Raw genomic sequence first — 22,745 nt, 5'->3', positions numbered from 1 at the left:
TTTCTGTCCACATAACATTGGCATTTTAATATTAGTATTTTTGTTGTTGTTGTTTTTCATTTCTGTTTTTCTTTTCATTCAAATGATTATTTATTATGATCATTTAAAAAATTCTGCCTCAATGTTTGACATTCTGGTATTTGTCAGCTTTTTTTTTTCTAATATAGTAGTTTATTAATTTACCACTGAATCAAGCAGTGCTGTTGACACTATTTACTACTGGTGGCATTTATAGATTTTTTAAAAATCACCATTAACACCATTTTTTAGGTGGTAATCAAATACTTGTTCAAAAATAATTATGTTACATTATATTATTATAATTGTGCCATCCACATCACCATTCCTACCTTCATTTTAATCAGTTCAATTCAAAGATGGTAAATAAAACGTGGAAACAAAAATATAAATACATAAAACATCATAAGAGGTCTATGCAATTTTGTGCAATATTTATGGTTCCAATGGAAGTACACTGGAAACAGTTTCAACCCTCCCCAATCTGGTCAGTCATGTATTTCAAATTTTTTAAACATTAATATGAAAAGCTTGATTGGATGTTATATTAAACAAAATAACCTGTTGATTCAGATGAAACCAGTTCTGTCAACATTCATTAATATGTTCCCAAATAATTTCAGATGCGTCCTGTAAATCCTGTATTTTACACAGATAATGTATGATAGTGATTTTACTCCGCTCATTTCTAATTGGTTAAACTGACGGTGTTACGACACTGTTTTCGTTTCCAACAGCCCCAAAATCAATCGGAGAACAGTACTGGTGTCTCCTACCTCCACATTTTCCGCTCTCTGTCCATTTGTTGGAAGAAATGTATAAAATCCCCCTAATTTACTTTCCTCAGGAGTGTCAGTCAATGCATGTGCGCTCTCGCGCGTGTGTGAGGTGTCAATCAAAGCGGCGGCTTCTCTTTCATCTCTATAGTCAGTCAGAGATCAGGGGGAGGAGTACAGCACTACACTCTCTCCAGCCCAACATTACTCTCAGTCTCTGCTGAGCGCATTTCTGAAGAGGGACACCTTCTTACCCAAGAAACCAAACGGGAATGACACAGCATCTGAACTCGAGCACTTTTTTTTTTGAGTCGGTTTTTTTGAACAGTCAAAACTGTCCTGCGTTCAACTATAACTTCTAACTTTTGCTTTTAAAAACACCACAGGAGTCGTACTTTAATTTGTGAAGCACTCCGCGTCGCTATATTGGATTCTCTAGTGTTGCACCGGTCGCGCGAAGCGCTCACGCGCGTGTTTGGAGGTGTAAGTATACGGGGGTTTTCTGTCGCACGCGTTCGCTTTCCGGGCGTTTGTAGGGTGAGGAGGACTTTCAATCACCCGAGAAATGCCGCAGTTGTCAGGTGGAGGAGGCGGCGGGGACCCGGAGCTCTGCGCCACCGATGAAATGATCCCGTTCAAAGACGAGGGAGACCCGCAGAAGGAGCAGATCTTCGCGGAGATCAGCCACTCCGAGGAGGAGGGAGACTTAGCGGAGATCAAGTCATCTCTGGTCAACGAGACAGAAATCAGTTCCAACAGTAACAGTCACGACGTGAGTACGCCTCAAACGCACGTGAAGGTCCTGTGCAATCTCCGTCAAACTTCATGTGTCCTATTGTTGGGAAGTTGGGATTTGTTTTCAAAATGAAGAGTCGTGTTGATATTTTAACCTCTGTTCTGTGAGTGTGTGTGTGTGGTTTAAATGGCAGAGCTACACGTGTTAAAGTCAACAAACTCATTTGGACTCCACAGTCCTTATTTAAGCGAGAAAAAGGACTAAAAGAGCCAGGATGACCTGTATTTGCTTTAAACACCACATAAATGATAGCTTTTCATATTTTTAGTTTTTCAGGATTTTTATTTATTCAACCATTTTAACTTTTTTAAACCCACAGTCGTAATTTAATTGTCAAAGAAGGCTGTGTTGATCAATATTTTTTTATATTGATCACAAAGACATTAGCATTTAAATAGATTTTTATTTGAAATTTGAGATTATTTTATTTATTATGTTTGAGATTATATTTATTCAGTTTATTCAACAATTCATGTTATTAAAAAATGAATATAAACAGTTATTAAAATATAAAACGGTTATTAAAAAGAATGTAAATATAATTTTGCAATGCTGCTACTTCTACTACCAATAGCAAAGATACATTTTGTTGTTATTGTTATGATTATTGTAATTTTTGAGATTATTAATAATTGTTTAGTAAAGTCTGCCAGATAATGGGTGCGATATGCACATATTTTAATATTTCTGAAACCGCTTATTATGCCTCTGATTGGTTTATTGTTGTATTCTTTTACAATTATCCACAACAATGCTATATGCTTTTTTTAATTAATGTATTAATATTAATTTTTAATATGCATTCAAATTAGCACATGCCGTTTATGGTGGCGACAAAGTTATTTGCCTGTTCTTATATAAATTGCATATTGCATGCAATTTCACACAAAGGAAATAGGAAACAATTATTTAAATGAAACAAAATGGAAGTCTATATCCATCTGAATTTTGTGAAGCAGTTGACAGATGTGTGTGCTGGTGTAAATTCGTTTCAGTTTATTTTTTGTGTTTCTCTGATCATGTGTGTTTCTTCCATTACTACCTGGTCCTGTGAATCAAGTGAACTGAACTAAAGAATAAAAAGATGCTTTGCTTTATTAATTAAATATATTTCCTCCTGGCATCAACAGCATGCAGGGTTATAGCTTGACATGAGAAAGAACAAACTGATGGGCTAAATGTTAATTGGGAAGGCAGTGCAGATCCCTCACTCTGCTGGAAGGCACCCAGAGGGAGCTGAACTCCAAATGGAGTTTATTTCCCGGCACTTCTGATTCATAATGTGGAGCGAACAAGAATAGTAACGAAGCCTTTCTTTTTCCTTCCTCAAGATACCACATTTGTGGTCAGACTCCACAGCAGAGAGAATGTTAATCAATGTATAAAAATGCAAGATATATTTTCCTTATCGATGCTTTCTGCTAAAAATATGATAAACGCATACCTTATTTTGTCAGCTTTGGTTTTAGGATCGAACAATTTTTTTCTTCAGAAAGCAGGAAATGCTGGAAAATGAAAGAAATAACGTTGCACGTTAGCAATTAAGCTGTTAATATCTCTCTCCTACATTTTTGAACAGGCAGCTAGACAGTCCCAAATAACACCAGACTCTTATCATGAGAAGCACAGGGACCATCTGGATGATGGTAAGTCGTGTGTTTTGGGGAAAAATGTGTACTATTATTAATGTGTGGTGTAAATGCTTAAAACAGCATGCTTCTACAAAATCATAACATTTTCATTCACTTATGTTAAACTATACATTTGCAAAGAAAGCAATTTTTTAATATATATATTCTCTTTAAAAAAAAAAGTCTTACAGTTCTAATGCATAACAGATTTAATTTTAATTTGATTTGATTGATTGATTTTGATGGCTTTGTGAAGGGAATTTCTCAGCCCAGTCTGTTTGGTGTCGACACGTAATGACACGTGTCAGGGAAGTGCCCCATCTTCCTCTGACACGCTACCCTCCAAACACACCATCTGAGACGCTATTGTCAAGAGCAGCATGTTGCTGTGATGGCCCGTAGTTCATTTGATCTCTGTTTGCACCCTGGTCTTTTTTTACGCCGGGAAGGGTGCTGGGGTCACAGTGAAGTGACTTGATTGTCTTTTCCCCTTTGTTCTCCGCTTGCTGTGAATTAGGATGCAAATTTTCAGCTAAACACTTCAGTGGCCTCAAAACGGCTCCCCCGTTTTAGATACCGTTAGGAACTTCTTGGTTTTCTGTTTAGCTCTTGCATTTTTAAAAATGTGACATTTGGTCAGGAAGTTCATTTTGATTCATTTAATTGCCGCTAAAAGTTCAAGACTCGAGAACTTTGACTGGGCCGCATAAAACATTTATTAACAAAATACATTTTAACCATGCCTTTCATTTAAACTGCATAGCATTTCACAGAGAATATATGGGAAATCTTATTAATTCAAGCTGATTTTTTAAATTCTCTAATAGGTAAGCATCAAGACATGTACAGCAAAGGCCACCCGTACCCCAGTTACCCAGGATACATCATGATGACCAATATGAACAATGAACCCTACATGAACAACGGCTCTCTCTCACCTCCCATTCCCAGAACGGTGAGTGTTATCCCGTGCTGTTTGCTCCCGAGCTCTCACTGTCCACCAGTGACATTTTTCACTTTGTTTTATCTTCCCTCGTCGTAGCGTGCAGCTCGGGGTTATGATGTTAGTTTCTGATTGGCATCGTGTCTGTGTCTAATGCTGTGACCCATATCTGCTGGTACTGTCCTTAAATGTCAGCATGGCAGGTTGTTCAAGACTCGAGAACTTTGACTGGGCCGCATAAAACATTTATTAACAAAATACATTTTAACCATGCCTTTCATTTAAACTGCATAGCATTTCACAGAGAATATATGGGAAATCTTATTAATTCAAGCTGATTTATTTTATTCTCTAATAGGTAAGCATCAAGACATGTACAGCAAAGGCCACCCGTACCCCAGTTACCCAGGATACATCATGATGACCAATATGAACAATGAACCCTACATGAACAACGGCTCTCTCTCACCTCCCATTCCCAGAACGGTGAGTGTTATCCCGTGCTGTTCGCTCCCGAGCTCTCACTGTCCACCAGTGACATTTTTCACTTTGTTTTATCTTCCCTCGTCGTAGCGTGCAGCTCGGGGTTATGATGTTAGTTTCTGATTGGCATCGTGTCTGTGTCTAATGCTGTGACCCATATCTGCTGGTACTGTCTTTAAATGTCAGCATGGCAGGTTAAATTTTTTTATTTTGAACAGACTTGCACTCTTGTATAGAAGTTACAGACGTTTACCATCTAAATTTTTCTATAAAACGACCGCTGATGTAAGGTGGGGGGGGGTTAAAAAAAAAAAAGATGGTGGATATGCTAGCAGCTGTCCACCCTAATCCTGTTTGGAAGTTTTTGTGTGGTTAAGACTCCCTGTTTGGCAGTTGACTGGTGCCTGGAAGAGATGGCCGCTGCAGGCTGTCTGTGAGCCCGATGAGAGACAGGGCTTTCTCCGCTGAGCTCATCTCATCCATTGTTTGCACAGCTCTGAATTCAGCTCCTTTATCAGTCTGCGGCCATGCGATTATGGTTTGGTTTCGCCGCTGTGGTGACGGACAGCAAACAGAAGATGATGCAGCAGTTGACCTGTAGTTGATCTAAGCATTTGGGATAAATGGTTCTGACTTTGTTAACATTTTTATTGTTTAGTTCTTTTTAAGCAGTTTTACTTAAGCATATACATTGTTACAAAACAAGATGTGGTTTAGCAGTTTATTGACAATTGGGTCAGCAATGTAGTCACTGGAACATCTGTGTGAATCCTTTGTGGTTTAAAGCCATCGCTTGGAAGGTACAAAACAAAAATCCACACATAATAGCAGAATTTTTCATACCGATGCAAAGATTTTGTAGAGGGGTTGCAGAAATCATTTGCAACTTACCCAAATTTTGCCTTTTTTCCCTCTCGGTGTGCAATAAAATCCCAATCATGGTAGATCCATTTCCTCAGCCTCCTCTGTCTGTTGTCTCTCTCTCCTTTGCGGTGGCTCAAATATTCAGACACCGTATCTCTAAGGTCTGGGATCGGTTTTCAGCAAGATCAAAGGCATCTTATCCCCCCCCCAACCCCTTCATTCCCCTGAAGTTTGGATTGATTTCCATTGGCCATACCATTCCAGTGCCTGAACTCCCACCCAGTCATGAAGCAGACAATTTTGTAGTGGTCAGCAGATTTTTTGGGGGTATTGCTACCTGGTGAAATGCCAATCGTATGAGTACAATGTTCTCCAGCCCCCCCAACGGTAGTGGATATTGGCATTGGTGCTTAGTGATTCATGAAAGCTTTACATGTTGCTCTAATCTGATGGACGACATCTGGAAATGGCATCCATGGCTCCTTTGAGATGACCAACTTGGGGTCAGCAGATAATGTTTCCAGGTAAACACTGGGGCTGCATTGTCTCTGGTGCCTGTAGCTTTGAGGTTGTGATATTTTAACATTCGTATGAAATGGCGAATTGGGAATTAAGACAACCTAGGCATTTCCTCCTTTTGAAATGATTTCCCTCGCGCTGGGGCGTTTCATGTAGTTCCGCTTATCTCGGCCCCTTTTAATCAGTTGGAGAGAAGAATGGGGTGATGGGGTCCTGGATTTCATTGAATTGTATAATCTGTTCTCCATCCCCTCTCTTTCCTTTCTTCTTAAATTGGATTATTTAAAGTTTGAACACAAAGTTTCATCTCACTAAAAGTTTTTGAGATGTTACATGTTTGACCTGTGACCCATAAATTATTTTAAATGTTTAAATGTCCTCCGATTTTCCATAATTTTCTGATCTGAAGGCTTTTTCACTCCAAATGTGTTACAAAACAAATAGTGAAAAGGAAAATGAGTGGTATACTCACACAAAGAGTAAACAAATATTTGTTATAGTTAAACGAAAACCAAATTTACCTAGGTATAATAGATGGGATTTTCAGGCCCCGTCCACACGGAGACGCGTTTAGCTGTATACACATAAATTTTGTATTGTATAGGCGTTTCGTCCACATGGATTCTGCGTTTTGGGAGAGTGAAACCGATATTTTTTGAAACCGGGTCCCAGAGGGGATAAATCTGAAAACGCCACCCTTGCGTTTTCGTGTGGACAGCCAATCCGTATATTTTCTGAAACTATGAAGTCATCAGCCCATGTCTCGATCCTAGTCAGACACCGTTACGTCACGTAACAGCAACAAAAACATGAACAAACACTGAACGATTGTCTTTTTATTAACTAACATTAACACAGATTAATAAATGTATTGTTCCATGTTCGTTTATGGTTTATGCACATAGTCCAAGTCTTCTTCTCCATTTTTAGTGTATCTCTGTGGCAGAATTACAGCACCACATACTGGTCTGGCATGTATACTACATCGTTTTGTGTCGGTTTTGTGGTTTCGTGTGGACGCAGATATTTCTTGAGACGAGGGGAAAAAAAAGATCGGATAGGGAATGCTCTGGCTTCGTGTGGACGTAACCTCAATGACAACCAAATTTACTCCAGTATAGTGGTTTGTGTAACGCACTTTTCGGTTTTACCGTAGATTTTGGATATTTGGTTGTGAACTTGTTATCAGCAGATTTTACTTACTCATCAAAGAATACAAATTTTATCAATGGAAAACATTGCAAATAGCATTTGTTTTATTAAAATTTTTTGTTTTTGACAAGATGTGCATATTCATGTTCAGTGTGCAAAATTCTCAGAGAAGAGCATTTGCGAATTTAGAAAAATAAATTAATATATGAAAAATGTTTAAATATGGACGAACCTCTACTGTAATACATGTGCTGGAGTTGCTGGTGGGGCAAATTCAGTCCTTGTGCCGTCCCCCCCCATCCTGATTGGCCTCTGGCAGTGGAGCTTGGGAAGGACCGACCCAAGATACACACTCACACTCAGCCTGCTTTGATGTGGGATGTGACGGATCTCTCAGCGTGGACATGCCGTGGAATCACAAACCCTGGCTTTACCTAAAGAGATTTCACACAGCTGGATCTTCTACTCTCAATCTGTCCATTTCTGCACCATTCAAAGAAACTACATTTCCCAGCAGCCCTTGTGTGTGGTTTTTGTAACAATATTTATGAACCACATTTTTATTGCGTTTTAATAGTTTTCAGTATTATTGTTCTTTACATTTATAATATGCGTTTCTAAATTCACCCATATGCCTCCCTGGCGCTCTTAGCACATACTTTAGACATGTATCATATCGTCTTTTGATGAAGGCAAGCAAAGCGCACCGCCCCCACACATGGGTGATAAGGGGCAAACAAGTAGCCATATCATCTGCTGAGCAGGTCTGAACACCAGCACGACCTAGACCTCGCAGATTTCGGCAGCCTACGGCCTCTTTGAAGTCCACTGGTACAGACCCAAGGTTTTGGAACAGAGGGCCATTGATACTGTGTTTACATCAGCCGGTTACCACAGCCATATTGAATCCATGTGTTGGATGTACAAAGCAAAAAGGCTGGCAGTGTTATTAGGTGATTTTTGAAAGGTTTGCCTCCATGGGGCATTTCACCCCCTGAAATATTATTGTCAAACGACCCACTGAAATTTGTTAATTGAAACGTCTTTATAGTAGGAGACTCCACAAACTCTGATATTCTAGAGGGATTGTCCAAATTAAATTGCTTTTGTATGTATTCAAGCAGTGCAGTTATGTTTATTTATCTTAGCTCTGCTAGTCCCATTTGCCTACACACACACATATATGCTATATATATGTCCATCCAGATTTTTTAAAAAATATTCATATTATGCAATGTTAGGTTTATTAGACAACCATATATACTACAAATTGTTATTTTTGGACAATGAGCGTTATTTCTTGACCTTTTAATGCTCAGCTATTATGCAAACCAGCGGTAGCACCTGCTGAGATGATCATGAGGGCACATGCAAGTGAAGTGCCACGTTGTGTTTTGTCTTTGCGCCACAGTTGTCATCACTTTTCCTGCATGTTATGTCTCCAGGCCCGGCTGTGACCTCCATCACCCTCCAGCAGCCTTTTTAAGCCCTGCTTTCTTTTGAAAATAGTAGCTGATGCTCTCATCTCAGTTTTGTTTGTTTTTCATTTGCACTTATTTATTGATGTTTTTTACTCCTTTTCATTTAATGTTTGTTGCTTCATTTTGTGTATTCTCATTCCCAGTGTCAGTTGAAGCTTGTTTAGTCTCGGATGACCCGAAATCCCCATGTTTTTCTAATTTTACAATTGTTTGTTTGAGAAGCAACATTAGATGCAAGTCATTAACCCTCTTCTATCAAATCACGCTAATTGGATAACTGTTGGAGATTGCGTAGTATTGGTAGTTTTCGAGCTGTAGCAAGTTGAGCGACTAGTCAAACAGTCGTCATCTCAAGAGAAATTCGTCAGTGACAGTGATTGGAACCGCATTGTTAGCATGCATGCATGCATCTCTGAACTTCATTTGCATGGCTTTTTACTGATCAATAGAGGCTTTGTGCCACTAGGTTCACTTTTTTCATATTTTTCTGAAGCTCATTATTTTTTTTATTTTTTTTTGCTGGGCTGTTTGTGTGTGTGTGGCGGTAAAGGAGCTTCACATGCTCCGTGGATCAGACACCACTGAAATATTCATGCTCCCTGGTGTAGGAGTTTGGTAAAGGGTTTCTCGGAGTTACAGTACAAAAGATGGCTTGCTACCAGGCTTTATTAGCAAGGCTGTTTAATGGATGTATAGATGCAGCCATTCCCCCCCTTTCTTATGTGCACTCACTCACTCCCTCTCTTTGTGTTGCACATCAAACCATCCCTCTGCCTCTGAATTCTCAGACTCTTTCTATTTCTCATAGTCAGTCAAGTCATGTTTGCACCGGACGGGAGGGGAGGGCTTTGCTATCAGCTCTTTTTGTGTGGTCTTGGCCATAAAAAACACCCTGTTCTTTGAATTTAAAAAGAGCCTGTCTTTAATTTTTGGGAAACTCATAAAAGTTTGTCGCTCCTTTCATATCTGCCGCAGAATTGAAAACAAATGCTTCCTTTTTTCATCTGCCTTTGAACTGGCCAATTATGGAGTTGTGAAAATGAAAATCACCCTGTCAATCTCTCTTGCTCCCTCTCCTCCTTTTTTACTCCTTTCTTTACCCAGCTTTTTCATTTTAACTTCGCTCTCTTTGATTTCTCTCCTTCGCTCCCTTGCTTTTGTCTTTTTTTCTGTCTTCCCTTCTCACTCATTTGTGTTGAAGGTGTGCGTGTGTGTGTTGGGGGGGATCAGTGATGTCAAAGTCAAAACCGAGAGCATTAAGAAAACTGGTGAAATGCAATCCAGCTGCAATCCGACATGACGCTGGAAAAAGGGGGCTGTGGAGCAGAGAGCTGCGGCGTATTCCCAGGGCGCACAACTGCTCGCGGCCTTGGCTTTGATCTCTTCAAAGCACTTCTGCCTCCTACTAGATGAAGAGTCTTGGCTTCGTTTCATGAGCGCTGGAGAGAGAGAGAGAGAGAGAGAGAGAGAGAGAAAAGGGGAGGGTGAGCGAGGGATGGTGTGGGGAATTAGAGGGGGTTGTTGTGCATAGAAACGGATGAGGATGGGGGGGGGAATGCGAATGGAGATGAGAAACGTAGAAAAAAAGTGACAAAGATACACTGAAAGAGGGCAGCAGGAAGTTAAAGGTGTCCTTTTGCCCTATTCGGGCCAAAATCAATCAGATTGTGGGAGTAATTACATGTAATTCAGCACAAGTCTCAGAGGGTCTGGTTACCTGGGGGACTCTGACCCCAGAAACAGAGCCGAGGCCGGGAAGGGAAGGGAGGGCCGGCGGAGGGAGGGAGGTGTTGAAAAGCAGGCTGCCCTGTTGCCGTCCAGCAGAGCAGAAAATGGGAGCACAATGCAGTGATTACCCTTGCAGATGTCCCCATATTTATGTCGGCGATGTTTTGGTGGCGTGGGCGGTGGGATTGTTACAGAGCTAACGAGGCCCAGCTATTGTAGTGGAGCGTGTGCCCGTTTCTGCCCCCTCTGCAACCCCAACACACCCACCCCCAGCCTCCAGGCTTTCCCACATTAGACTGTAACGGGGTAACTATCCTGCCCCTGGAGGTGTCCAATTTGTGAAAAATACACTTGCTTATGTTGATGGCAACAGAAACACATTATCCTATGGATGGAGCTTTTCAGTGACTGACGGAGCGGGGTGTTCCACAGCCAGTGTGACTGCAATATATAGGCTACACAATATCATTTTATAAGGACAAATGAGATATGCAAAAAATGGCTAAAATTAATTTTTATGCATGCATGTTTATAATATATAAATTTATATAAACATCAATAAAATATATAAAAATTAGTTTAATTAGTTAAAAAAAAAACATTATTTTTTTTTTAATTAAATGTTATGTATGTATAATAAAATGTATTTTTTTGTTAGTTACATTTTTATACAAGTTATTTACAAAAAGTATTTTATATATTATATACATAAAATAGTTATATATCTGCATCTGATTGATTTTATCTGTCAGAAATCTATTGGTTCATGAAGTTGGTGTTATGTTGTAGGAAGACGGTTGAAAAATAAAAGAGATTTGTAAAGTCAGCAAAAGAAGAAAGTCATTTTAGAAATAGAGCAAGTTTTTACATTTTGATAAAGGATTACGGTATATAAACACTACCATTCAAAAGTTTGCTGTCAGTAAGATTTTTTAAAGGAATTTAATTATTTTATTTTATTTAGCAAGGATTAATCAAATTTAAATGATCAAAAATAACAGTAAAGACATTTAGAATGTTTTCTATTCATCAAAGAATGTGAAGTGGTTTCCATAATAATAATAAGCAGCACAACTGTTTTCGACATTTATGATAATAAGAAACGTTTCAGAATTGTGAGATATAAACTCGCAATTCTGAGAACATATCAAGTCTTTTTTCCCCCCTCAAAATTGGACTTTAACTCGCATTTGCGAGTTTATATCTCGCAATTCTGACTTTATAACTCGCAATTGTGAGTTTATATCACGCAATTCTGAGAAAAAAAAAGTCAGAATTGTGAGATAAAAAGTCGCAATTACCTTTTTTTTTTTTCTCAGTGGCGGAAACGGGCTTCCATAGTTTTTACTGTATTTTGAATCAAATAAATGCAGCCTTGAGGATAACAATATACTATTACATGCTAAATATATACTATATAATACTCCATTCTTTTTATTTTTTTCACCATGTTTATAAACTTATGTTCACACTAAGATCACGGTTTACACAAACTACATAAACCATTACCAGTGCCCCTCATGTCAGCCTATTGTTAGGTTCATCAGACAAATTGACTGCTCTGCCCCTTTGATCTGATCTTTCATCTCTGAGTCTGGCCTTCTGCATTACTGTTCCTGATCTCCACAGACCTGCATTGTGATGTTTTATTCCCTATCACTAATTGATTTGAATTTATTACTGAAGGGCCCTTCACAAATGTATAGAGCCTCTGATATGAGACTGCATGTCCAAATACACTATACGTCCAAATACGTCTTTTCTGTATTTGTAGGACATCTGCTATTATTCACCCCCCTATTTTGTTGTATGATATGCTCTCTCTTTCTCAAACTGATTTTGGGTGCTGATGTGAGACCTGAGATGAGTAGCTCTTTGTTTGCTTTCCTCGGTTGTTTGATGCTGGATGATGAAACCTATAAAAATACTCCGCAAGACTGCATTTGTTCATCTTTGCCTTTGTGCCTCATACCAACTCCTCTCAACCGCTGGTTATTAACAGCACCTGTGCCTCCCAAAGGATGTGCATAGGTAATATTAAAATTCAATTTACAGATGCTGATGCTGGGCCTTTGAATGCTAACAGTAAAAAGTCTGGGCACACTTAACTGAGTTTGTTTCTCATGATCTTAAAAACTTTTGGTCTGAAGCCTTCTGCTTAAATGCTTAAAATGTTTTTGTAGATACATGTCTAGTTGATGTGAAATACCTTTGGGAAGTTATCAACCTGTGGAGCGTGACATACTGTACTTCATCTAAACAGTATTTTAGAATTAGAAACTTTTGTAATTCTATTGAAGTTAGTTTTTATGACATCTTATTAATTGAAAGACTACACTGTAAAAAAAATGGTGTAGAAACCATTTTCATTTAGAAATTGCTAGTTAATTTTACTATTTCACAGTGAAGTAACACGTTAAATTAAATGTGACATTTTGAAGTAGAAAAACTGAAATAGTATTTTCTTGTAAAACATACTCCAGTAATCTCCAAAATATTCAATAAAATAAAATATTTTTTGTCACTGTACATGGAGTTTGTACTGTTAGTTATAAAACAATTTCTCACACCATTTAAAATGATCCAGTGAAGGCAAAAAGTGATTTAAAAACACTGAAACGTCAAGAAATGTTGACCAGTTATAGGACCTAAGATTGACTCCTATGCAAACAAAATCTTGATATATTTAAGTTAACAAAATATATATATAAAAAAGTTGTTGCTACACAAGTGTTATTTGATAGTTTTGATGACTCATTATTATTCCAAATTGTACAGGTGTGTTTGAACGCTTGGTAGTATGTCGTGGTCTGGCTGTGTGTAGAATCATAAAGATAGGTGGAAGCAATTGATACGTTGGTGAGATTTGAAGATGGGCTGACAAATCTTGACAGGGAAGTTGAAGCTATATTTCAAATGATCTAGCATGTAAGCATTTTATATAAACACAAATGTGTTAAAATATCTCATATGCTGTTGACCTTAGGGCTGTTATTGACGCAAACAACCATATAGTAAGGTGTCAATAAAAGACTGAAAAAGGGTTTTCCACAAATTTCCAGTGGACAAAAATGGCTTTTTTCACCAAACGTCTTTAGTTGCATAATAGCTACAAATCATGACTTGCTACTTGCTATTGCTAGTCAGAAAGGTAATTACAGAAAGGTGATATTTCTCATTCTTGAGAGCATTTTATTGGATAAAAATTTGTCTGAGTGCAATACGAGTCATCAATATATTTATTTTTTTTGTCAATTTTAACAGAAGATTGTAAATGTTCAATGCATGTATTTACTTTTTTTTTTTTTACTTTTAGAAGTAAACTAGCACACAGGTGACCCCCAAATCTAAATATATTCTAATTGGCTGTGATTTGTGTAGCACATTGTGGAGTTTCAGGATTTTGTAGCTTTTGGAAAGCTCCATCCAGGAAGCATCTGTCTCATACGTTAATGGTATAATTCATATTCCAGCAGAATACTCTAGATAGGTTTGCCTGGCATACGCTGAGATTTATACCTGGTCTTTGATCAATATTTAGGTATCTGAGATGGCATACATCCATGGAAAATGGTGCTCAGGCTGCTTATGCATTATGGATTTAGTTTGCAATTATTAGAGCTATTTTGAGAAGTAACCTAACTGCATTAGACCGACTGACTGATTGTTTCTCAGCTTGATCTGTATCTACACAACCAAGATGTGATGTTACGAACTCATTCTGAGATTGAACATTAATTCAAAGCTTCTTGGAAATCTGATTGTTGCAGCACATGACACCTTTATTTACACTTCTGTTTTTCCATCTGGCATTTAATGGACAATGCACCCAATCCCAACCCAAGGGTTAGGCAAATTTTCTGAATCTTCATCAAACAAAAGCCAGTTTTATTTTGGTTGGCCCAGGACTTGGGCCCGTTTCCTATCCCATTATCTCTGAGTTAAATCACAGAGAGTCAGGAAAACAAAGACCTCGTGCACGTTTGCATACTCCTCCACCGTATCTCGCCTTGTTTGCACACAGCCCATGTTTTGTTTGCTTTAGTTTAAGTACTCCTTCAAAAGTATCTAACAGGGGGAGGTGCCTGTCCTGCGTGTGAGCCGACTTTCAAGAGCTCGTTGAAGTGCTCCCTAGTCATGCGTGGGTTGGGAGAAGTCATTTGTTCTCCGGGGATTATTGTGCGAGTGTGTGTGTGTGCTCTCAGACTGAGGGTTTTCACTGGCTGATGCTAAATTGAAAAGCAGTTGTGTTGAGGTTAACTAGCTAATTCCCTAACAATGTGGGGAGGCCACATTTATATGAGAGGTTTGTGCGTAATGTGGTATTGTCCTACCTACAAGCAAAACAGTGCGACAAAGGCTTTATGTGATAAAAGAATGAAGATGTAGGGTTGTTACAATTGATCCCGCGGTCTTATTGAGATGTATTCACTCTTGAATCTGTCAGAACAGGTTTTGATTTCTTGCACCCTTTGAGAAGTATGTTTACTTTAAAGTATCTCTGCAAACTGCACAAATAACAAGCACAGAGACAATTTTTGTGTCTTGTCTGGTTATATTTCAAATAAATAGTAAGAAAGTGATCTCTGGAAATAACTGGAAGTTGTTTTTTTTTATTCTTTGGAAACAGTGATGCCTCAAATCATACAGTCTTTTGAGGACATGTGTGCTGTTATTTTTTCTTAGCGATTAGACTTCATTTTAAATTAAACCAATATTTTATACGCCTGTATTAAAGAGGGACCCGAGTTATATTTTGTGACCAGAACATCATAGAGACGGTATTGCAGTATGCAGTAACCCAGGTCACTTTAGTAAACATAGCTATGTGCTAAAAACACTGTATCACATTCCACTTTAAAGGTTGAACATGTAATTTCTGCAGAGCTAATGGCACCAAAAGTAACTGAAAAAATTATTGTTTCCAAACATACAGAAGACCACAGTTCTCTTGAGAAACAAGCTTTATTGACTGTTTTCTCAATTTCATATTATTCGTTATTTCCGCCGTTTCATAGAAATGTTACATTTATGCATTTGGTTGGTGCTTTTATCGAAAGTAACTTACTGTACATTATGATTTTATGATTTCTTGCATTCAAACCCATGACGTTTCTGGCTGTAAAGAATTTTGAATAATAATTTTGCAAAAAAAGATTTTTTGAAGTTGTAAATAAATAAAAGAAATATTGTAATACATTTGACTTTTTTTCTGCTTAAACGTTTCCTGTTTAATTCAATGTGTTGCCTGTAAATTTTTTTTTGTAAGGATTTGTTAAATTTACTGTCAGTTTCTGAGTGAAAATTGTTTCTACACCATTTATTTTCAATGTGTGTGAATGCTATAAGCTGCACACTAGAAATTGCACACTTCACATTTAAACATAACAATATGCTTGTGATATAGAAGTGGGTTTATTAAGACACTACACTTTTCCTTTCATTGAATTCTATTCATATGCATGCAAATGCTGGAGCCCAGTAAAACAAGCTCATGCGAAGAAGTTTAGCATTTTGTTGCATTCCAATCTTCAATTTTAGTGAACTGTGAGCTGCAAATTTGTATGAGGTGAAGATGCGTCACTAATAGAAGATTGATACGTGTTGCTGAATTAAAAGAACATAAACTTTAAAGCTGCAGCATTGTAGGAGAATGGAGGAGGTTGTATGTTTTTGCAATTTATTAATTTTTTTGTTATTTGGGCTTTAAAAAAAAAAAGATGCCGCAGAGCATGATGTCATATGAAGAAATTGTGTGCTCAAAGTCTAGTGCATTCGCCTTTTAATGAAGACCTCTGTCTGTGCATGCAACTATTGACTGTTTATGACGTGTGCGGAGCAGAAAGCCACATCTTCTGCTATGTTAATTTGCTTTCAATCGGTGTAGACTTCTGTCTCTTTCCCACCCTCCCCCTGCTCCGCTTCCTCTTTTCTTCTCATCTCAATCCCTAACTCTGGGCCGTAAAGCTCAGGCTTTGTTGCTGTGAGTGTGAAACTAGGTCACTACCCAGCATCTGAAGTAGCTCCATTCACCATAGCCGCTCTGATGTTGCAGGTACGGTTTGTGAGCTCACACGTGTACATGCTCACACGGTAACAAACATACGTGCGGCAGCGTATCATCGCTTCACTCAAACATTAACCTGAGCCTCCTGCCCTGCAGCGAGGGAGAGAGAGGGAGCGGATTGTTCCACCCCTCCATCACAAGTTCTCCCGCAGGTCTCATTCTCCCCTCGCCACAAGTTCCTCCCAAATCCAGAGTGGCAGCCATTTACGTGCCGTATACCTGTGTGAATGTGCCGGCAAAACACCGTCTGCACATGCCAGACAAATCCCACCTCTTCAAACACCTGCTTAAAAATGACTCTGGAACTTGACACATATATCTCTCTCTCTTTTCCTGCTGCTCCATTTTTATTTTTGTAATGGAAGAAACAAATGTTTTTTTATATTTTGAGGGAAAAAATTAATTTTTTAAGTTGCCGATCGCTCATGCAAAATCGCCATGATTATAGAGGTGGTAGTTGCTTTGCATGTGCTAAGGTATTCTGAGCTATTCTAAACTAGCACAGCAATTTGAAAAGTTGAAATGGCTAAATACATTTTTTTTTTTTTTTGGTAATAAATCTGTTCTCTACTTTGTGGTGATCCCAGTTATTTCTGTAGAGCATCCAAGGACATGTTTATGTATTATTTATATTTAAAAATACATTTTTTTTTTAAAAATATATTATTTATTTATTTTAAAGTATTGAAATTATATTTAAATGTATTTTCAATTTTTCTTTTGATAAAATAAAAATGAAGACAAAACAAGATATTTATTTATATTAATACAGTTTTTTTTATTCTTTTATTTTATTTATTTATTTGAAAGAATTAAAATAAAATATACATTAAAATATTTAAAATAATTACAAGTATTTTCCATTTTTATTTTAATAAAATAAAAAAAGATTAAATAAACCAAGATAAAATTTTTAAATGAAATATATTCAATCTTTTAATTTGATATTTATTAAAATAAACTTGTATTTAAATAAAAATAAAAATGTTTTTATATTTATTTTATTTCAATTATAAAATATTTATTTATTTATTTTAATTTTATGTTATTAGTTTAGTTGCTTTCTGCAGTTTTATCATTATCAATAAAATTTCTGATCTGATCACCGCATGATTTGAGGTATCATTCATGTCTGTAGCACCAATGGTGCTGGACAAGTTATGTGCTAATACCGTTCAAACCTTAGTGATTTGATCAGAAGCCTTAGAAAGCGCCCCTACTATACGTTTGCAAGAAAATTGCAGTCCTTTCATTTGTGCTTTGCTTTTGAGCTGCTGCTTTTCTGTTGTTTGTCAAGGTAGCACTAGCATGCAATTGGCCAGTTTGATTATGTTGGAGAATCTGCCTTCCATAAATAACCGAGTGAGAGCGAGAGCTGGCTCAGTATGAAAACAAGGAATAAACAAGTGTTCATTCATATGCTTTCTGCACTTCCAACAAGGTTGTGAGGATCACGGATGCATGTGTTTGGCACGTAGATGCCGGGCTGGCTTTAAAGTTTAATGCATGTGACTGTGTTTGGGTCAGAATGCATGCTAATGACACGTTGTCTGTGTGTTTGGTCAGTGGACGCTGCACTACCCGCTGATGGGTCCACTCCAGTGGAATGTTTGACCTTTCAGTGGCACTTTGAAGTGGCCAGGTCCTGCTGTGAGAATGAGCCCTGCATAAGCCACAAGGTGAACGTGCAGCGTGATGTTGATAAACCCTGCCAAACCTTTATATAACCTCCACACAATGCAAAACCGTGACACCGTCACGTCACAACCAATCAGCAACGTCTGTATAATTCTATTGTAAAAGTGCAGTCTGCCGATTGCTATCAAAACCTACTCTCAACCCTTTTCACTTTTCGGTTAATCCTCTGTTGTCTGTTAGGAAGCATCCTTGTTGCCTTATTGTCTTGATAAATATTGTATTTTATTCTCAACGAGCTTTAAATCCCTCGTCCGTGCATCACCTCAGATTGGCGCAGTTCCAGCGCTTATGTATCACGTTTGTGTTTGTTTTATGGTTCACATCTGTCAGAATGCAGCGCTGCATATGCCGGTGATGTGGTTTTCTGGGGCATTAATGGGAGAGATGTTTGAAGTTCTGCTGCTCTGCTTGCCTTTTGCAGATGACAGCTGGTGCACTGCTGTCAAATTTTTTAATGCCATACTTTGAACTTAAGCTAGCACATGAATCAAAGTTGGTTAGGTTAAATAAATAATAATAATAATTACATCCACCCTTCACTTCCTTCTCTTGTTTGTATCGTTACCTTGGGCATGTGGCATGTGCCATGAGAGCGCTTCATTAATTGGGTTTGGTTACATTAAGCCCCAGAGCTAACAGGCCGTCCTGCCAATATCACATTCCATTTAAACCCTGCCGCTCTAGATTGGGGGCCTCTCTTTATTTAGGCGGCTCAGTACTGGGGTTGCTCACTTACTGGGGCTTTAAAGGGCCAATATATTGAATTGAGTGGGCACCGTGTGTGTTCATCTTTGTTGTTTAAAGGTCATGCATTCCTACCAATGGGATGAGAGCATGAATGCGAGTATGAACACCTGGCTGTGTGTGTGTGTGTGTGTGTGTGTCTGTGGGCGAGAACTGTTTTGGCTGATTTGTACAGGTTGTGTTTCTATTCAGAACCGGTCTTTTGTGAAGTGTTTCAATAGTCTAAAACTTAAGCAAATGACAACAATTTGTACGTTTTTTTGTTTGTTTGTTTACTTTGATTTTCTTGTACAGTGCTTTAAAGGAATTTTTGGACTCTAGCTTTTCCCTCTTTCCTCTGGATTTTCTGCAGGCCCTCAGCCAGCTTGAGTTCTGCACAATGAAATTTCTTTTAAAACCACATCTGAGGGGCTCTAGAGGCAGGCTTGGCCAGACCTGCTTATAAAATCCTAAATGGACATGCTTCTTTTCAATCGGCACCGCCTCTTTGCAAATATGAATAGAAGGACCTAAGCCTATTATTTTTCTTCATAATAAAAGAGAGAACGGGGGAGGTAAGTCCATGCTATATCCTGCCAGCCTGGCCTGTGAAAACTCTGAGGGATCCTTGGGGATAAATCCCCATGGCACCATCCGACCCGGGTTCCTGTGGTCAGCTGGGGTGTCCGGCCACTTCCTGGTCGGGTTGTGTGAAAGTGTTTTTAATTTAATACGTCATTGAGCCGGGTTGGGAACGGGGTGGCGAAGCTCGTGATCTCAAACCACCTGGAAGGATTTGAATGGCCTTGAGTGGCGGTGAATCACTCTGCGTGACTTTTATTTAAGACCACGGAAAGCCAAAAGCATCAAGCCCTCTCTTAGTTTATTAAAGGCAACCACATTTTCGGAAAGCTAAATGTATTTTAAATTTGACATTTTATTGCTTTTGCCTTTTCTCGGAAAAGTGGATGCTTTTTGAGGTTGTGCCTCGGGGACCCCTGCAAATTGGCACAGCAGTCTTGAGGTTCCCTGCTGGAATTTTAGCTTCATGCAATGCGCCGAGATGGCAGTTTATTAAGAAGCTGAGAGAAATGGGCTCTGACAGCTGCGACTGAGAGGACCTAAAAGAGGCCCCGATCGAATAAGGTGGAACGCAAAGTGCCAACTCCCACTTTTCATAGCTGCCGTAAGTCGAGGACCCCGTATTGACATACTGGAGAGTCGTGGTGTCTTTTGCGTGATGCTTGCATGGACTCCTTAACTCAAACTGTTTTAAGTTTTTCCTCCACTCCTCGGTATCTCTTTTTCTTCTTTACTCTGAGACAGAGACTAGGGGCTTAAATGAAAAATATGCCTGCCTCTTATCTCTCTCCCAGAGGAAAAGCCAATAAGAGCTGAGAGGCGTAAAATGAAGAGGGGGTAAGGATGCTATCATGCAGTCTTCCAGTGAGGGCCTTTTTCAGTAGCTACTGGCCCCCAGTCACATATTAGTAATGAGGCAGAGTCAGGGATAAGGTTTCCTTAAGGTAGGATAAGACCCTTTTAAAAACTACTCGTCTTGATTAGCCATCACCTCTGACCAAGAGTTGAAACGTATTTAAACCACATACTGGACTGAACTATTAATAAGCTAATTTAATTTTAAAAAAAAAAGGTATTTTATTGCTTTTTAAAACATCAAAGCAGTTGTTTTATTATTGTTTTTAATTTCTTAATATTGTTTTATTTTTTTCTGTACAACATTAAAAACAATTATATTCTATTCTATTCCCCAGTTTCATGTTAAGCATGTGATTTCACCTGGTAATCACTGTCTTATCATACAAATAATAATCGCCTTTATGTGTCGGTCAACATTTCTGTGGCACAGAATCTGATCCATCATAATTCTTGTCAGTCTGGCTCATGAATATTAATTAGGTACATAACATTCACCCAGTACCAATTGCGAGTTTGTTTGCTTGACTGCAGATGGGACCGGTTGGCAGAGGCTTGTTCTTGGTCTCAAAACGGATATTTGAGCTGGATGCAGTTTGTTTCCTTTGCACTGAAGTAAAGCAAAGTTTTAAAAATAATCTAAGTTATTATTACCCAAAAAGCAGGGTGGAATAACCTTTGGAAAGTGGTTAATTATAATAGCTGCTATAACCCTATTTGATTTTGCCAAATACGACACTCCTGGATCAACATCCTTGTTGGTCTTGGAACAGCATTCCCAGCATATTTTAGGGATTCGTTTAGGGCTTGGGGTTTGAATAACATTATCAACCTAACATTTGCTTTGGTTTTATAGGGTTTGGGTTAGGGATAGGGTTAGGACTATGTTTGTTTTTCAAAGGATCCAGGAGCATGTCCTACATCTGTCATTTTCGAAAGCATTTACTAATACAGAAATTCACAATTGTGTATCAACAGCTTACACTCAAGAATCCCAAAAATGCATTGGAAAATGTAGGCGTTTCTGATGTGTTTGGAACTCCGAGTGTTGTTGAAAGTTATCAAAGCTCAGATCTTTCCAGAGAATGCCATTCATATCAACGCCCCGAAACAGCAACCTTTGCTCCTTCTGAAGACAGTCAGTTCCCTTCAGAGATACATTCATATAAAACACTCGCGCCCTGTTATGATTTTGAAACGTGCTGTGCTCATGTTTATTCAACGAAGTCAAACGGCACAAATAAATCAATGTATGGGAAACACTGGTAATGTATATCGAAATATCGGAAATGTGTTTAAAAATCATATCACCGTTATTGAAAAAAATTATATCGCGATACATATTGATATTGAATTTATTGTCCAGCCCTACTCCCAAATTAGGACAAACCGCTCGTTCATGCCTGTGGGAGTTTTACCTGTGGCACGGGTGGGCCACTTCTTACGCGTCTCGCCTCTCTCGCAAGTTCTGCGGTTGAACATTCAATACAGCGTAACCTTAGGAACAGCATACAATCAATAACTGTTTTTTGCACTTTTCTCTCTAAGTGAGTTCATGTTTGTTTTTGCATTTAGATTGATTTCATAGGACATTTTAATCATTTTTTAAAAATGCTTTTGGTTTGATCATAAGCTTCCTAAGTCCTCCTGGGAATTTCCCACTCAGTGAACAAATGTAATGTGTGTTCAAGTGACTTTGGTCAGAATAAATCAGATTTATTTGGTAATTTTTTACTTTTTCCTCTCGTTTTGCTCTACCTAACAAATATAGAACACTTTTTAGCTAGTGCAACTAAATGAAGGGCAAAGGATGTGCATTAAATGTGTTATTTCATTGTTTTTTAATAATTTTGTCTTTTTTTTTAAAATGTCTGTAGTTTTATTAATTTTTATTTTAGTTTTAGTACATCAAGTTATACTAATTGAAAATGATATGTTACAACTTTCATTTTAATTAATTTAACTTATTTGAAGTAATGAAAATGGGTTTTTTTCATGGTTTTAATGTTAGTTTCAGTTTAGTTATCTATAATAACCACGAGTTACGCAAATGCATACAAATTAAATTATATAGTCAAAATTCACGGTTACAGCTTATGACCGGTACCAAATTAGTTTCCACCATGATTCTAAAATTGATCCAAAGCCCCCAACTTTGACTTTAGGCTCAATGCAAATCCAGAGTTTGCCATTTACGATATTTTGCATTTACATCTCATAAATACACAATTTTAGACATAAGACAGAAATAGATCATCTGTAGGCCAGGTAAAGGAGAAGCTCACCAATTATCTGAAAAATTGCTACATGTTCTTGAACACTGTGTACTTGATGTGCTTTTGTGGTGTGCTGAGCATTGCTTTGTGAGTCAGCTCAGATCTCTGTGTGTGTGTGTGTGTGTGTGTGTGTGTTGAGTCCGCTGCTGACGT

General features: G+C 38.2%; 1 protein-coding gene across 2 annotated transcripts in view; it reads left to right on the top strand.

Moving 5' to 3' along the window:
- The first annotated feature begins 655 nt into the window (after positions 1–655).
- lef1 (lymphoid enhancer-binding factor 1) overlaps positions 656–22,745 on the top strand; it is a 40,017-nt gene continuing 17,927 nt past the window's right edge. Inside the window, exons 1-3 of one of the 2 annotated variants that reach the window (XM_016574347.1) lie at positions 656–1,566; positions 3,170–3,236; positions 4,049–4,176. In XM_016574347.1, the coding sequence (XP_016429833.1) occupies positions 1,360–1,566; positions 3,170–3,236; positions 4,049–4,176 (402 nt within the window). In that variant the 5' untranslated portion in view covers positions 656–1,359. The remainder of the gene's footprint in view (positions 1,567–3,169; positions 3,237–4,048; positions 4,177–22,745) is intronic. The other variant, XM_016574348.1, reaches the window with a different exon arrangement.

The sequence above is a fragment of the Sinocyclocheilus rhinocerous genome, unplaced genomic scaffold (genome assembly GCF_001515625.1).
Source record: "Sinocyclocheilus rhinocerous isolate Xijiao unplaced genomic scaffold, SAMN03320098_v1.1 scaffold953, whole genome shotgun sequence".
In the NCBI taxonomy this organism is placed as follows: domain Eukaryota; kingdom Metazoa; phylum Chordata; class Actinopteri; order Cypriniformes; family Cyprinidae; genus Sinocyclocheilus; species Sinocyclocheilus rhinocerous.
The sequence above is the reverse complement of the archived record's forward strand: the minus strand, read 5'-3'. Positions and strand labels throughout refer to the sequence as shown.